General features: G+C 47.2%; 1 protein-coding gene across 2 annotated transcripts in view; it reads left to right on the top strand.

Annotated features, from left to right (window-relative positions):
• Positions 1–414: 414 nt before the first annotated feature.
• EHD3 (EH domain containing 3) overlaps positions 415–18,132 on the top strand; it is a 35,680-nt gene continuing 17,962 nt past the window's right edge. The window contains exons 1-4 of one of the 2 annotated variants that reach the window (XM_074989856.1): positions 415–629; positions 897–1,255; positions 9,508–9,684; positions 16,045–16,142. In XM_074989856.1, coding sequence (XP_074845957.1) covers positions 1,029–1,255; positions 9,508–9,684; positions 16,045–16,142 — 502 coding nt within the window. In that variant the 5' untranslated portion in view covers positions 415–629; positions 897–1,028. Of the gene's footprint in view, positions 1,256–9,507; positions 9,685–16,044; positions 16,143–18,132 lie in introns of both variants that reach the window. The other variant, XM_074989858.1, reaches the window with a different exon arrangement.

An 18,132-nucleotide genomic window follows, 5' to 3' on the forward strand; every position in this document is an offset into this window, starting at 1 on the left:
TGCCTCCCTCTCTCTTTCTAACAGAGATATAGTTCAAGAGCTCTGAAGTTCTAGATCCTCTGGGCTGAAAAGCACTTTAAGAAACATTCATTGTGGTCCGGGTTCTAACCTGGTATGTCTGGTCACATCACCACTGCACAGAGCGCGAGAGAGTAAAATCTGGTCATTGAGATCCCTGCATCACCCTCTAGATGGTGCTGCGCCCTGATCCTCTCCCACGCCAGAGCTGGCTTTGTCCTTGATCGCAGCTTGCAGTCACACCATGCCCAGCCCCTGCAGCAAATCCCGAGCCAGTTCCTCCTCCAAACATGGTGCTGCCCTGCTCAGCCTCATCCTGCCCGTGAGAACGTCCAGAGCTTGCCAGGAGCTGACGACTTCCGTGACTCGTCAATTTCCTGAAAGGCTGGCATTTAAACACCCGCTGCAGCACCAGGGGCGGCTGCTGGTGTGATTCAGCCACTGCTCCGGAGCCGCGGCAGCAGCATGCACCCTGCGGGCTCAGATCAGCGCGTAAGGTCCCTCCTCTAAGATCTGAACGGAGGAAGTGAAAGAAGTTTAGCATTTCCTTGCATCGCAAACCGGGCCGGGTTGGGAGGCATTTTCGTTTTGCCTTGTCATTGCAGTTCAAGGTGAGTTTTTATGCAAAGCCTGCCTAGTGCAGATTAAAAAAATAATAATAATAACAGCTCGAGTTGTGGGTGACAAGAGATCCTGGAGGAAATCCATCATAGTCATCTCATCTTCCGCTGATGCAAGATAGAGGACATTGTTTTGCATCCAGTGAGGGTAGCCTGTTACCCCTCTCCCCTGCATCCTGCCCGAGCTTCTTGCTCTGCATTACAGAGAATGTACTTTCCTAGAGGATAACAGCTAAAGCAGCAATTTCTGTTTAATAGACCCAAAGAACCAGTAACTAATTCGGAGACTGCTCTCTGGAAGCCTCCCAGACAGAGCTCCAGCTGGGCCACCTACTACTGTGTTGTTTAGAACCAGCATCACTAAAAGGCAGTCGCTTCTCCCATCCCATCATGTTCAGCTGGTTGGGTACCGATGACAGGAGGAGGAAGGACCCTGAAGTGTTTCAGACGGTGAGCGAGGGGCTCAAAAAGCTCTACAAAACCAAGCTGCTCCCTTTGGAAGAATACTACAAATTCCACGAGTTTCATTCACCAGCTCTGGAAGATGCTGACTTTGATAACAAGCCAATGGTGCTGCTGGTGGGGCAGTATTCCACTGGGAAGACCACCTTCATCAGGTAATAACTTGGCCTATTTTACTTGAGGGGTGGCAAGGTTATCTGTGGTGGAAGAAGCCGATTTTGCCCTCTGATACACCCATACAGTGCCCATCACCATCTGTGGGGGCTGCACATGTGTCTCCCAGGGCAGATTTCGGGCTATGGCAGGAGAGCACAAAGTTGGGGGTGGGTCCCTTCATGGGTGTGAAATTTTTGTTATGGGGGCACAGCATGATCGGCTGCTGGGGGTCCGGCTCATCCATCTCATTAAAAATGTTGCATTGTGTTACTGTTTTTATGTTTGTGTATTCACCTTTATGCACTGATTAATAAAGCTTTTACATTCTACAGACTTATTTTCTTACACATGCCAAAAGGGTTCTTTTTCCTTAGGAACACAACTGAAATGTCCATGGGTTCGGATTACATTAGAATGATTTGGGGGAGCAGGGACCCTGCTAATGTCAGGGACAAAAAGTGGGGCCTGACATAAAAAGTTTGCTGACCCCTGGTCTATTGTGTTCTTTTGCTCATCTGCATTTTGTGAGAGTGGGGACAGCTCTGGCTCCCTTCCCTCCCTCTTGTGGGGTGCCCTTCACCAGCTACTTACAAATGGCTGATAGCAGTCTGAATGGAGCAGCAGAGAGAGTTCAACATATTCACAGTCTCAGGATGCACTGGTCTTACTGACTGCTGGTCAGCTCCCAGTATCTTCTCTCCATGGATCATTCTTGGGCTGCACCTTTCCCATTTCCTCTTTCAAGTCACAAGATGATTCACCACAGAGTATCTCTAGTTTGATGCCGTGGTAACTGCATTGAAATCAAAGTAGTAGCAACACCAGCATCAAACCACAGTAAGACAGAGGTCAGGCTGGCCTATTTCCTTGGGGGAAACTTTATTTTGTCCCCACATCTCCTGATGTACCAGGGCAAGAACAGGTGAGAGGCAGGGGAGGGGAGATCAGGAGAGAGACAGTAAAACTGGCTGTACCTGAACGACCTTGGGGAATGCAGGCATTTTTCCCCTACTCTAATATTCCTGCAACCTAATACTGTACCTAAGAGCTAGATGCAAAATGCGATGTCTACCCGCCCACCTGGTTGGCAAGTGAAGCATAAACCCCGGTGGGCTAAAAGCAGGCAGTGCAGGGGTCTTGTGTGGTCTCCTGAAGTTATTTTCAAAGAAGTTTTGGGTGTGGGGAAGGAGTTGTTTTGCATAAATGGAGGCAAGCTGGCTGAGCGTGTTTGGCTAATGCTACTCTCCTCTTCCCCTCACCTGCCACTCCGCCTCCCTGAATTTTTGTTCTAAAACTCTGCTCCACACTTCTTGCAAGACATGGCGGGGTCACGGTTTGGATCCCCTCCTCCCCCATCGTTCAGGGGAGGTCATTAATTTTTCTGTAAGTTCACTGTCTGCATGTCCACACCCTCTCTTTGCCTCTTAGCCCTCATATGTAGCCTTTGCTTCCATCCTGGCTCTGCAGCACCACTGGGTTCCTCCCCGAACTCTCCCCTACATCCATCGCTAAGTCCAGCCACATGAGACTCACCAACACCCACCCACCTTCCCTCCTAGATATTCTCTCCCACTCCATCCCTCTCCTCTCTCCAGGCCTGAGAGCCCACAAGTGCTAAGAGTGTGATTCCACAACAGCTGTGGGGTAATTAGTGGCATGGGGAGGCAGCATTCCCTTGGATTGATGCATTTGTTCAGTGAGTGAGCTGTCTCTCATGATGCCATGAGTTCTCTTTAATTACCCCACACCTTTGGTTATCTGGGAAAGCTGTTCTGCTTTCCGCTCCTGTTGTACACCCCAGATGCACTGAACACACATGGGAAGCCTGGGCAGAGCAGACAAGGACAGCCTGTTTTCCATGGATGAGGGGTCCTTTTGAAGTGTGTCTGCGCCTCTGCATGTCTCAGTGGGTGTTGAGTGCAACTGGGTATCTTGAGGCACTCTAGGGCACTTCTGGGACTGGCAAGGGAAGTATTAAGTTAACATGAAAAGCTGGTCCCTGGTAATTGAAACCAGTCAGAAGCAGGAAATGCCAGGAAGCTTGTGAGACGTTGCATCTTGCAGACTCTGAGTTTCAGATAATCTAGTGAGTTTTATCCAGACTAGCATCCATAGTTTAGCTTCTACTTACATCCCCTGAACATTACAACAGAGAGGTAAAAAAAAGCTGCTCTGCCTCAGCAGTAAGATGAAACTAACAATGGCTCTGACATATCTGTGGACTTTCCCTCCAGATTCTTGACCAGAACTCTGGAACAATGAAAGGACAGGCTACCCCCAGGGAATCCATCCTGTCTTCACCTTGAGTTTGGCGTGCTCTAGGAGAGGACTTGGAGAGATTACCCATCCCTGTTCCATAGTGCAGAAATGACTGATCAAACTCAGACACCTGGCTCTTCATTCTCAGGGCACTGAATTAAGAAGTTTCCCGCATCCAGGGCACACAAGACAGCCATAAAATTTGGGTTTGGACCGCAAGCCGCCTTCCTGAAAGTTGTAGGCAGCCATCTATGGCCAAAGTTCTAACCCACATGAAATTGTTTGAGGGTGTTACAAGGGCTAAGTGGCAGCAGCTTGTGATCAAACTCCTGCTGTATCTGGAGGTGGAAACAAGACAATCAAGGTCAGCTGGGAAATATTTCTGGAGTGCCAGCAGGAGGGAGGCTTGCTGTGTATTCAGAAGTCAGTGAAGTGAGACTGAAATGCTCCCTTTGGCTTTAGTGCAATCAGGCTGTTCTCTTGTCTGCCTTCAGAGACGCAAGGGACTGAGACTTATTTTGCTAGGTGAAAGACATACCGTCCTGAATGCCAGCTGGTACATTTCAACCCTTCCACGCCACACCCCCATTCCCACCCCGGGTCCTCTTGGCAGAATTTCCAGAAAGGTCCTGTGTACCTGAAGGCACACAGCAAGCTGGCACCTTTACCTGGAAAGTTAAAGCACTTCCTTTGACCACTAGCAGCCTGTTCTGGTGTGAGCCAAAACAGCAGGATCCCATCAGAGTCTGGCTCTGCAACATGATTGCCTCTTCTTATGTTTCCTGCCTGGGGAGGGGATGGCAGGACAAAATATGACTGTTTTAATTAATTAGTGCTCTATAGTCTCTGCTAAAAATAACTATGGCCTAGGTCCAGCTACCCTGTTAATAAAATAAACAATTGTCTACAGACCTGTTGCCTGTCAGAGGTTGCTTTTGGCAAAGGCATCTCATCACACCAAACATTCTCAAGCTCTGCAGCATGGCTGGTTCTGTACTGCTCCTCCATGCATTATTCTACCTCACCACACCTCCTGTACAACCACTGCATCCTGTCTGACTCATCACTAAAGCTATCCCCTGTATTCTGCAGCATCTTGCATGAAGATTAGCACTTCTGTTCTTCCTAGCAGGGCAGCAGCGGGTTCTCAGCGTTAGAACCCAGTCGCCTGCATGCCGGTTCTTCTAAGCATGCCAGAAATTGACACTAGTCCTGCAGTAGCCTGCAATCCAGGAAGTGTCATGGCAGCATTTGAACCAGGGTAAATGGTCAAATGTTCCAGTCTGATGCCAGTTCAGTATTAAACTGAGCTGAGACAGCTCCTGATGGACAAATATTCACTTCTCAACCAGCACTAATTGGTGCCCTTCCAGACAGTCTGGCCTTGTTAGACCATGCAAGCAGTGAAGATTTATCTTCCTTTTTATGCCTAGCAGCAGGTCACACAGCTGAGGTTTAGGGAACAGTGGGGGTGGGGGAGGTGGAGGGAGAGCTTGCTTTGCAGCTGCCGTGGCCCAACGGGTAGAGAACTCTGGTGCTGTCACCCAGCACTTTATACAAACCATGACATTCACTGTACTTATGAGATCCCACACACAAATTAGGGTGCTCTGGGCTTCTTCTTTCAATGGAGGTAGCTTGAATTACTGACATGAAGCTGTGCCTTAATCTTATCAGTCTACTATATACACTACTTCACTAAACTATTCTGTGTTCCCAGAATATAGTAGAACCCTTGTTCTGGAGTTATCTTGCTATATGCTGCACCCCAGTCTTCTGGGGAGGTCTTACTTGAGAATATACACTGCACAGTATCTTTAAACAAATGAAGCAGATTCTAATTTCATACCACTTGTTGCATGTACAAGCTAATTGACCTAATAATGGATTTTTGGGGGGAAGTGGGGCAAAGGAATTACTAGATGAGTGGGGATAGTGTTTCCCCACCCCCACCCGGTGCCGAAAATCAAATCCTGCCAGCAGCTTCAGCCACGGTATCCCCGGCTGGGAGAAAAATGGTTTCAGAAGGCAGTTCCAGGGTGTTCCGGCAGAAAAAAAGCCCTGAATGAGGATGTGATAACATTCACTCATTCCAGCTGGCTAGAAGATGAGCACTAGCTTTTTTGCTTCTCTTTTTCTTAGAGGCTTGTCTGTAACTGAAAGGTGAAATCTACTTTTCTCTTTAAACTTCTCTTCACAGAATAATTGTATGATCTCATGTTTGTGTATCTCAGAAGTGAGTGCAAATCAGCCTATTTTATTACAAAGTTAAAGGTCAGGGTGGAGATCCTAATTCTCCTTTATGCCTTCATCCCTCTTGAGCATGAGGTCTGTGTTTCCTATCGTATTTTAAAGTGAGAATTCTAAAATATCTGACTGAGTGGATTCACCCCGTGTGTGCCCAAGTGTTTGTGTGTATGTTGGCTCAGACAAAACAATTGCAAAAAAGATCAGAGGAAAGCAAATAGAAATGAAAATGTTAGGGCTATTCTGTTGGTCTGAGGGCTAGAGTTCTGCACTGTCATCCGCAGCATCCGATGAGTTTCCAGAATATACCAGTGCAGCTGCTTGTGAAGCTGATGGGGATACTAAAATGAGCTTCCCAGGGAGTGAGCTAGCTGTTCCTAAGGCAGAGGATAGGCCTAAGGAATTGAATCTAGGTCACTTGCACAGTGGTCCATGCAGGTAGAGGAAAATTGGCTACCATATGGTACTGCTAAATCCCATTCAAGAGAGGAAAATGTGGATGGATTTGCGTTTTTCTAATAATGCAACTCTTTGTATGCAATAGTAACCGCCACAGAGAAATCGTGACCAAGACCAGAAGGGGAGGTGTGTCATATGACCATGAATGAGAGAGAGAGAGAGAGAGATTATCTCATGGACTCAGCTCCTATTAGGATGTGGCCCATCTATAGCAGAACCTCGGGTATGAACACCAGAGTTACAAAATGGCCAACCATACCCCTCATTTGGAACTGAAAGTACACAATCAAGCAGCAGCAGAGACCAGACACAAACAAATACAGCACAGTATGATCACAATGCCAAGCCAGTATATACAGCCTTGTATTCACCCATAGCCTTAGAATCAATGCCTCATACACTGTGACAAACATGTCCTAATTTTTACAGCATTCTAGCTGTTTCTAAGTTAGGGTTAAAAAAAACCACCTCAGGATTTTAGTGATTGAAGCATGTTCTGTAGCTGTCCCTGAGCCTTTTAATGTTCAGTGTGCCACAGAATGTTGTATTGTTAAAAAGAACTGCATTGCAGAAGCTGTCACGGCAGAAGGGAAGAGATTTTTGCCAGGGAAGAGATTTTTGGCAGCTGAGTATGGGATAGTTGTGGCTTTCAGCATTTGTGAGGCAGTTCTAAATTGTGAGCTAAGCCCATCAGCTGAATGCTTCTGCTAAAACGATCAGCAGTGAAGTAATGTTAATATTGTTAGGGTCCACAGTTAACAGCCCCACTTGCTATAAATGGGAACAATTTGCACTTTACTTGGGTAAAGAAATGGATCAATTCCCAACTCCTAAGAGATTGTGGCACACAGACTTACTGGATGACTAATAATGATGAGAATTTTCAGAGCAGCTGACATTCTTTGTTTCTTCACCTCATTAAGCTGAGGTGACCATAGCTGAGTGAAAACTGCCATTGCATTTGCAGACTTCCAATGCTAAATAGTAAACTACTAAAAATGTAAAAAGTTAAATTACTTTAAAAAGTGACAAAGTAAAGATACTGTTTCTCTGCTGGTTTCATTTCAAATAAGCTGGTTAAAAGCAGCATTTTTCTTCTGCATCGAAAAGTTTCCAAGCTGCATTAATGTTCAGTTGTTCAGCCATAACACGTTGTCCATAACTCTAAGACTCTATTGTACTGGAGAAGTTTGAGCACCGCTGCAGTAGTCAACTGCTGGTGAGTTTTAGGCATCCTGGTCTAGGATCCCTTAGGCTTTTTTATTTACTGTTCTTTCTGTCCTAATTTATTTCGTATTGCTGCAAACTGTTAAGCAGCTTCCACTTTTCATCCCAAAGCTCTTGATATTTCAGTGGTAGGGGAAGTCCTTCTAGTCTGTACCCAACTGTGGAAGCACTGAGATGAAAGGCATGCAAGACAAAATGATTGTGACAGGAGGAGCAGGGCAAGGCTCAGTCCTATTGGAATCCAGAGACTCACCAACAGAGTTAATGCCGGTGTAGCTGCACTGTTTGTTAATTAATTTCTTACAGGATCAATAGCCATCAATCTTGAGTGCTTCCTTGTCACGTGACCTTTCTGCTGGCTTGTAAATCTTATATTTGTCTGTAGTACAGTTCCTCCTTGTCCAGGGAGAGTGGAAAATGCAGCTCCAGCCATGATCCTGGGAGTGCAGTGTAGAGGTTACCGTGTCCAATATATTTGTATGGTTTTGCTGCAGGTTGGAGGATAGTCATTAAAGTGATAACATGGGAATTCACCAAACCAGCTGACCCATAGCCCCTCACTTGGAGGATGGACTGTGGGTGGCACCCTCCTTCATGAAACTCATCCTGTATTTAAAAACAAGGAGTCCTGTGGCACCTTTTAAAGCCTAACATTTATTTGGGCATAGGCTTTTGTGGGTAAAACCCACGTCACCAGATGCGCTGGAGTGAAAGCTTATGCCCAAGCAGAAATTGGTATGAGGGCCAATTTTGTTTTTGCTGAACCAGACCAACTCAGCTATCTAACACTTGTCATCCCCCATTAAAACAGCACTAGCTGTGAACAGATATAACCCCACCTTTCTGGCCTTGCCACTAGCTGTTAAAGACAGCAATCTCAAAATGCAGCTTATTTTTTGTTGCCTGCGTTGACTTGCAGAGCCCTTAGAATGTATTTTCCCCACCTCGCGACAAGGTTCAGTGCTTTCAGCAACAGAAAAAAGCAAAGTGCCAGCCACCCAGCTTTGATGATAATGCAATATTAAACTAATGTGCATAGTCCAGCACTCCCAATCACCTGTAGCAATCCAATGTACGCAAACTAGGCAAAGCCAAGGCAGTGTGTGCAGCCTTATATTTACCCACAACCTTACAGTCAATATGTCATATGCTGTGCCAAACTTGCCCTAATTTTTGCAGCATTTCTGCTTTTTCAAAGTTAGAAAAAATGTCTCAAGGTTTTAGTAAATGAGGCATGTTCTGTAGCACTGAATTAGTTAAGTAAATTGACCTTCCTCCCTGAACCGCTTAATGTTCAGCATGTAACAGAATTTTGCATCGTTAAAAAGAACTGCATTGCAGAAGCGGTCATGGAAAAAAGGAAAAGGAAGAGAGATTTTTCCAGCTGAGTATGGGATAGTTGTGGCCAGAGCTTCTTTTCTGCTGGAATGCAGTGGGACTGCGTTCCAGCAGCCTTTTTCCCCTGGCCAGGGATTCCATGGCTGAGGCTGCTGGCAGGGCTCCGTGCCCCACCCGGCTCCCAGCCACAGGGCTGCAGGGTCCCCCACCCCACCCCCTGCCATCAGGGATCCAGGGGCTGAGGCTGCTGGCTTTTTTTTTTTTTTTAAGATAAAAAAGCACTGGTTGTGGCTTTCAGCATTTGAGAAGCAGCTGTAGATTGTGAGTTAAGCCCATCAGCTGAATGATCAGCAGTGAAGTCATGTTAATGTTGTTAGGGTTCAGAGTTAACAGTTCCACTTGCAGTAAATGGAAGCAGTTTGTACTTTTCTGGGGTAAAGAAATGCATCATTTCCAAACTCCTGATGGATCATGGCACGCAGCCTTACCAGATGACTAATAATGATGAAAATCTTTACAGCAGCTGATGTTGTCTGTTTTTTCATCTGATTAAACTGAGTGAAAACTACCATGGCATTTGCAGACTTCCAATGCTAAAAATAGCCTCTAAGGGCTGCACGCTTCACCCCAGTATTATAATTGGTAATGGCAGTCAGCAGCTCTGACAGGAATTCAGCAGTTCAGATCACACCCTGTCATCATGCCCTGTTTTCTCCCCAAGGTACCTGCTGGAACAGGATTTCCCAGGGATGAGAATTGGACCAGAGCCTACGACAGACTCATTCATCGCAGTGATGCAGGGGGATGTGGAGGGGATCATTCCTGGAAATGCACTGGTGGTGGATCCGAGAAAACCCTTCAGGAAACTCAATGCTTTTGGCAATGCCTTTTTGAACAGGTCAGTGTGTTGCTGCTCTACTGGGTCGGAACTAGTCCCTGGTGAACAGTACAGTGAACGGTGGGGAGGTGAGGCCTCACACAAGCTTCTCCCCACGTTGATGTGGGGAGTTTGTGCCAATGCACCCCTGCCCTCTAATTTCTTGTCATGGGCCAGTCAGGCAGTTGTCCTGGCCTTTCAAAGGGGCCTGTAATGCCAGCTGTTGCCCCGGCTTCCTCAGCAGCAGTAGTGGCTGGTGATCTGGGCCCCTTTTGAAGTGATGTGGTGGCACTGTTCTGCCACTCTGCACGGCCGCAACTCAGGCCCACGTGGAGCATGGTCCCAGTGGCACAAAGGACTGACTGCCCTGGGCCCTGCCCCTTCTGCCCTTGGCTCCACCTCTTCCGGGGATGGAGCCAGCCCCCATTCTCCTCCTTGCCCATGGGCCTGCAGTGGCTGTCAGCTCTGCTGGACCCAGCCCACCAGCCATTATGGTCTGGGCTCAGGTGTTTTGTAACATGGACAAGTATCCACTAGAGAGCGCTGTGGACACCAAGTCTGCCTTGTGTCATACATCACCTTTCAAACTACTCCACATCTAGGGTTGAAGGATCATTGCATGCCACCTGCTCTCCCTGGCCATTGTGTTCTTAGATTCCTCTGCTGTGCAGTCAGTTCAGCTCCTTGGCTAAATTTCTCTGGCACAACTTGTCTGAAGCCAGTGGAGAAAAACCGGACCTGAAACAAGCCCAATGTGTTCACTTTTCACCTCTGGATTCCAGCATTGCTGGAGCACCCCTTGAAACAGCATACGGATCTCTCTGTTCTACTGCACTGGTTTCAGACATATAGTGTGACTAGGGCTCCAACTTCCCTCCTTGCAGGGACTGTCCTGTGGGATGTACTAAGTACCAGCCAGTGTTCCCTCTGACGTTTTTTCCATCTATGAGTGGAATAAATTATGTGCAGCAAGCCACGTGTGGATGTGCAGCACCAGTAAAAGCACCAGGATGTCCACTGTGGGTGCTCTGCTATTCAGCCGGGTGACCCCCGAATCTCTCCTGGGTGGCCGCCCAAGCACTCAGCTCACAGGTAACACTGCTCGTAGCTAGACGTCCCTGTGTTGTGATGTTCACATGTTAACTTCTCCACTGTTCAAGCCCTTTGCTTTAGGCTAATTTCTTCAGGCCCAGGACAGCCAGGGTGAGGATTAGATCTACGCAGACACACAGGCCTGCCTCCCTCCAGAGGCTCAGCCCCACACAAGCCCTAATCCAGACCAAGCACCAGCTCCTTTCCTTTGTCTAGTGAATGACTCATCAGCCTTCTCTGACACCAGTGCTAGCACTGGCAGCAGAAACGGAGTTCTCTCGTTACCCTTCCCCACTTTTCCTGCCAGTGCCTGAAACACAGCAAAAGCATGCGTGCCAGATACTCCACCACATGTCCTGCAGCATTGCACGCTGGAAGCCCAGAGCAGGGCCAGGCGGTAAAGATGGTAACCAAAGAGCTGTCAGTAGAAGAGAAACACAGCTGAGTGGGAGACGGACTGGGTGTACAGAGCAGGTAGGGAGAGAAGTCTAGTGACACAGAGATGGATACCTGTAAGTGTCAGGTCACATAGAGCCTCGCTGTGCCTTTGGATCACCCTCCTGGTGACGTTCGATCACAGCACTCTCACAATGCCAGTGTGATGTGGCACAACTTCCAGAGAGATTTCTGGGTGATTTCAGTGTCCCACGGGGCCAGCACAGCTGCATCCAGCCAATGACCAGGACTTGTGCCACCCTACTCTTTCCTCCAGGATGGGGGTGGTGCACAGAGACCAAAAAGCACCATTAACAGCCATTTGGAAAAGTGTTGCAGAAGCTTCCTCACCACAGAAGGCCGAGGCAGGAGAGCCCTAGCTGCCAGAACCAGTGGTGGGCAGGGGACAGCAGCAGTATTAAGAAAGCTGGGCAGAGTATAAAATGCACATTACTTTGACTGCTTGGTATATGCTGATTACTTGCTCCTAGTACAAGCTGTGAATCTTCATCCTGCTACTAAGCTGTGGCGGACTAGCTCATCTCATCACACTGTGGTCTGTCATCCTCCTGTGTTGCAGGAGCTGAATGTGGGGGCTTTTGTGTGCATCCCTGATTCAGTCACAGAAGCAGCACAGATCTGGCTGTTAATCAGGTTTCTTGACCATGAATTAACCCTCTCTGTGCCAGCCTCTCTGCAGTAAATCAATGCAATTTTTTTTTTAAAACTGCCAGCTGCAGAAACTTCAAAGGGGGAAAGTCTGGTACAGTGCACGTGGCAGGGTTGGAGGTGCATTTTGCTTAGCACATACAACTCCATAAAACAACACCCAACTACTTCTGAAGTGAAGCACCCCCAAAGAATTGTCCTGTTGCTTTGTCTTCCAGAGGCCACATCCTCAATGAAATGAACAAAGTTGTACCAGTATACACCAGCTGAGGATCTGGCCCCACTGGCCTGGGCAGGAAGGGTATATGCCAAGTGTGACATCTGGGAAATGTCCTGCTCTTGGTATGTGTCTCTCTGCCGGTGACTGCTTGCAGGCTCTGCATGTGCAGAGGAGATAGAGCTCTCAGCAGTCAGGGATTAACCAGCTGCTCCATCCTTCTGTACTGTATTGGCTGGGTCATTCTAGAGATTGAACATGCTGCTCAGTTCATGATCCTTCTGGGATTTCAGGAAACGCACTTCCAGAAAGAACATATCTTAAATTCTGGCAACCAGGCCATAAATAGTTAAAGCCAGCAAACAGGGAGACAGATACCACCCTACTTGTGTAATTCTGCCACCCTAGTAACACCGAGTTGAATTTGGCTCAGCACACTCAACTGATCTGTGGGTACAGAGCCTCGAGGAGTTAAATGTAACCCAGGATGAAAGTTGCTGTAGCTGGCCAGCTGTTATTCTTTGGCTGTTTTATTGCAGCAGCACCCAAAAGCCCCAGTCAAGATAAGGAAAGATTATATTCTGTCCCACATATTTCACTTGTGGAATCAACTTCCACAATGCATCCCTGGCAGCCCTCTGTATTTGTATTTAACTGTGGCTGTGTATTTTAAGCCATCATTCTGACACATATGATCAGTTGTATATAGTATTCTACCCTTGTGATGCCACAGGGGAAAAATCGCAACATTCCCCAAGCAAGTTAAGAGAATCAAACATCTGAAGTGGGTACAATGTCTGAAATGAAAGTCGTACAGCCTGTTAAAGAAGGTAGCAAATGTAACTTGATTTGTCTAGTGAATGACTCATCAGGATAGTCAGTCAGAAGTTGTTCGCCAATCACCATGAAAATAGAGTATCCGTCCTTCCCCCTTGCATTTCAGGGCTGAAGCCCTGTAAGGGGATTGGAAATTTTCCTGGGCTGAAGATCTTGGTACCATTTCACCTTATAATGCAGTTCTACTCTGAAAAGTGGTATCAGCATGACACCACCAGGGTTTGGTTTTATATTTGGCCAGGCTTTCTGCTGCAGTCAGCTTCCACTAGGTGCTGTAGAGATGGCGTAAGCAGACAACAGCCTCTCACTTTCCAGGAAATAGCCATTGTTCTCAGTTTCTTCAGAGCACCAGCTGGGCATCACTGGAGCATCATCATATTTTGATCACTCCTTTGGCCTCCCTTCCTGCACCATGACATGCTGTGGGGGCTGAAGGTGAGACCTACACACATTCTGTATCATCTGCCTCAGAGGGGTAGCCGTGTTAGTCTGTATCTGCAAAAATAACAAGAAGTCCTGTGGCACCTTTTCGATTAACATATTTTGGAGCATGAGCTTTTGTGACGAAGGGGGTCTTTGCCCACCAAAGTTTATGCTCCAAAATATCTTTTAGTCTAAAGTGCCACAGGACTTCTTATTGTTTCTGTATCACCTGCGGCTCCCAGACTCTTGGCAGTATCCCCAGGAGGGAGGGTATAGGCAATACCGCTCCTGGGGCAACTCGAGTGGCACAAATCCATCCCATCACTTTCACATTAAGTTTCGCCATTAGCCAAACTAGGTCTCCCTGTTGGTGTTGTGTCAGCAGCAAGAGATTCTGAGAGCCAATCTGCCCTCTGTGTACAGTACAGCTGTGCAATCGCTGATCCCCTGGGTTTGGCATTGCAGCTGGAATTTAGCTAACAATGCCTGGGCTAAAAGCCAGTCTAGCTCCCCCTTCCTTCCTCCATCAGAGGGGTAAGCCTGTCAGCCTCACCCCCTGGATAGAAAGTGGATGGAGTTGCAGTCACACCCTCTTATAGGCAGGCCAAAACCTAGCACAGAAACAGCAAGTGACCAAAAGAGACATTGCCAGCTCAGCCCTAAGAAAACAGCCCAGCCCAAGCAGAGTTCCTCCTAACCTCAGGTCCAGGGCAGCTGCTTCCACCTCATGCCAAACAAAACAGAAACAGTCTTGCCATGATAATATGATCCTCCTGGGTCCTAGAAGGCCTTAATTTCCAGTTATTCTCCCCTTGGCCTAGGGCTATGACAGCTGTTGTGTGAGAAAAAACTCATATTTCTTCCCCTTGCATGCCACTGCTTCCCTTTCGTGGGCTACTTCACACTCCAGTACAGCTATCAGTTGTTCCCCTCAAGGCCTGACAAGTCACACCTGCCAGCCCTTCCCACCACACCTCACAGCCCTAGCTAGCATTCTTTAAAGGCTAACCTCCTGCTTGCCCAAAGAAAGCGTGTAAGCCCTGGAGTCCACAGCACTAGATACTGGATTGTGTGCTCTCAGGGGCTAAATACCTGGCATAACTAATGAAACATGATCTGTGGGGTAAGAAAGTGCCACTTGAATGTGGTTCCCATTCTGTGGTGGAATCATACAACTATACCGTGGAAAATACATTGTGGTCGCCGCCATGTGATACACAAAACCCTTCACAGGTAAAAGGCAGGCTGTTTCTGAGAAGGCAGATGATTGTGCTAGTCAAAAGAAAAATGCATTCAGCTCAGCACCTCCCTACCATCTACATGACTACTGAGACACAGCCCTCTCTGTGGTGGCACATGCCTTGCTGGGACAGAACAGCTGTCCACACCATGGTTTTAGTGTGGAATAACTTACCCCTCTGGAAACAACAGCAGGATTATAAATGCAGCCAGGGGGCAATTGGGTGCACAGGCCCTCTGTTAATCCCTGCTACCAATCTCCTCTGAGGAATAGCTCAACCCAGGGAAGTGGTGAAAGTCCCATTGCATAACTCACTGAAAACTAGCCCAGACAAGGTACCCAGGCGCATATTGCAGGGAAACACCCTGCCTTGGCAGGGGATGGGCTGCATGTCCTAAAGAGTCTAACTCTGACCACGCAGTTGATTCATAAGGGACTCAGTGAGAAAGCCATGCCAGAAATGCTGCTGAATACTCTGGGTTTGTCAGCTAAGTACCATGCAGTGAGGAATGCCCACTGGGGTCATAGATAGAATTTGAACCAAAATGCCTCACCCTTTGGAGCAGAAGTTTGGGGGACTCATATTGCCAGATGACTAGGTTCATTCCTGTGAAAACCAGCGGTGTCTTACTTCAAAGAGAAAACGCATTGAAGAAACAACCAATGGCAGTGACGCTCGTCTGTCCAGATGCCACGGTGACTTCAGCAGCAGTGTGGGATGCATTTTCCCCCACTCCTGACTGCACCCTGTTGTCCTGTGTGGCAAATTTACTTCTGGGTAGGACCCAAAGTAGTTCAGGTACTGCTGCTTCCTTCTGTGGCAGTGAGAGCGCATGGTTGATACTTTTCATGCCAACTTCCACTGCTGTCTTCCCCACACACAACTCCTCTCCCTCATGACCTGAGAAAGGAGACCCAGGCGATTGTTACCATGGGCCAACAAGATAAGTAACTGCTTATCGTTTTGGTCTCCTGTCAGGGCTTTCATCAGAGGTTAGAACAGTCAGTTTTGCTGTCTGTTTACAGCCAGCTTTGCTTTTGGGTTTCCTGGCATTAGCCTGATGCTGTTGCTTTTTCCAGATGCCTTGCTGTTTCAGCTCAGCTGAGCCCAGAACATTTACAGAAAGCAAAACAAAAAGGCTTTCTCCCTGAAATCTAAACAACAAAGGAAAACATTTGTCTCCATACTGGGATTTGCACATTGTTTTTCTTTAGCAACCTATGTTTGGGGCCCACATGGAAGAAGTGCTGCATGTCAACAGAGTGAACATAAAAATATTTTCCAGAAGAGCCACCTAAGCATAGAAGGGGATCAATTCTGGTTTCATTTCCACATGTGTAAATCCAGAGGAACTCCACTGACGTCAACAGAGTTGGAGATTTACCACAGCATAAATGAGACCACGATCTGAACCATACAACGTGACGTATCAATTAATGACCAGATATTTCCCTTCTTTTTTCATAGATTTGTATGTGCCCAGCTGCCCAACCCAGTTCTAGAGAGCATCAGCGTGATTGATACTCCAGGGATCCTTTCCGGAGAGAAGCAAAGAATTAGCAGAGGTAAGTGCTAGCACATCTTCGGGTCTTGGGACACTAGTAGAGACCAGACTCTCTTTTCAAGCTATGAAAACTTAACAGGAGGGGAACCATGGTGGGAGTCTTCAGAGTTACCTCATGGTTGTATTGATCTAACATTGGACTTAGCGTGCATTATCCTGTCAGTATTGGAAATGATCCCAGAATAGGCTGCCAAGAAAGACTTCATTGATTGAATCTCGCCCAAGCAGAGAATGAGCGAACCAATACAAATGGAATAAGCATTCACCTGAGACCTCTTGCTGAAGTCGAAGAAGGTCTGTTCGCCTGGTATTTTCCGCACATTTTTTTTTCCTGCCCTGCAGTTCTGGGTGGGCAATCAGCAAGCATGCAGGCTGTCACTGTCAGGTGTCTAACTCAAAGGATAGTGCAGCAAGAGAGCCATGTGGTTTAGTGGGATTCAGGACTCCCTTCTGGTACCTCCCATTTCTTCCCCCTCAACTCCTGAGCATTTGATTTTGCGGGAATCATTCAGCACAGAAACATCAAAAGCATCCACTCATTTGGGGTGTCTCCATTTTTGTGAGCCCAGCTTCAGACATGCAGATTCCTCAGCTTAGGCACCCGAAAGGAGAGTATAGTCTTCAGTGTTTTGGCCATAACATTTCTCAGTCTGTTTCTTCATCTGAAAAGTGGGGTTGGTGGCCCTGGCATGTCCAGAGGTTATGGTAAGACAGCAGTTCATGTCTGCACAGTGGTTTGATGACACAAAGCATTATGCAGGCACCAGGACCTGATGCCCATTTTGTTTAAAAAAAAAAAAAAAGGAGGAGCCGGGGGAAGGGAAACCAGCTGAGCCACGGCTGCCAAGGTGCTGGTACTCTGTACCATCAAGTACCAGCACAAAAAAAAGAAAAAAACAATACTGCCAGGACCTTGAATGATGAATAGTCTCAGAGAGGTACTCTGTTAGTCTCTATCTTCGCAAAACAAAAAAGCAGTCCTCTTGCACCTTAAAGACTAACAAATCACCTAACAGATAATATTGTTAGTCCTTAAGATGCTACAGGACTTTTTTTTTTCCTCCTACTGCTGCGACCAGTCACCTCGTAAGTGATATTGACAGCCCTAAATACAGTTCTGAAAAAATAAATGTTCATAAATCGTATTTTAATGCTTGCTCAGGCCTCACTAATCCCTTTCCCTCTCCTTAATGCTCTTCCCCTAGAGTTTCTGATGCCTTGAATGCCTTTTCTACTATTACACTTGTCTCCATCACATAAATACTGCTTTTCTTGTACATTTCACTTTCTTTCATCATTGAGTAGCTAGCGCTACATTCAACAATGTTTAATGCATTTTGCTGGCACTTGATAGCAAGTTCTCAGTTAAAAAACTGAGAGGTATAAGATACCCAGACAATGTTCTGTTTTCTGCAGTCTCTACTGTAAATTCCCCCACATGCCTGTGTCTGTACTGCAGTCAGAGGTGTGAGTGCGGCATGTGTACCTTGGAGTGATCGCAGCAGGGAAACCATGTCTGCGCAGGATGTACAACCTGACCCAGGGACTTTTGTACGCTCTTCCTGTATGCATTAAGGTGTGGGAAAGGGATTAGTGAGGTCTGCACTGAGATTTTCTTGATGCACTCTATGTCCAATTCCCCCACTTTAGCTATGACATGCAGCCCCACAGGAGCTCTCTTGCTCGGGGCAGTGTGGGAGCTATTCACCATTTGCAGATTATGTGCTGACTGACTGACGCAGCACATGGGACCGTATTCTTCTTAGACTCCACTGACTCTAACGCAGTCAGATGGCAATGGATTGGGCCTGTGACGTGAAGTAAAAAAAAATAAAGGCTACTGCACCAGTTGCACCTTTGGTCACTGATCACTGCTTGCCCTGCAGCTTGTGTAAGGAAGAATGTGGTCATGAGCTGCTATTTGTCCTGCACTCCAAAGCCCTTTCTACCCTAAAACTGTAGCCAATCAAAGGAAGTAGTGACAGTGGCTG

This window comes from Carettochelys insculpta, chromosome 3, assembly GCF_033958435.1.
Source record: "Carettochelys insculpta isolate YL-2023 chromosome 3, ASM3395843v1, whole genome shotgun sequence".
NCBI lineage: Eukaryota > Metazoa > Chordata > Testudines > Carettochelyidae > Carettochelys > Carettochelys insculpta.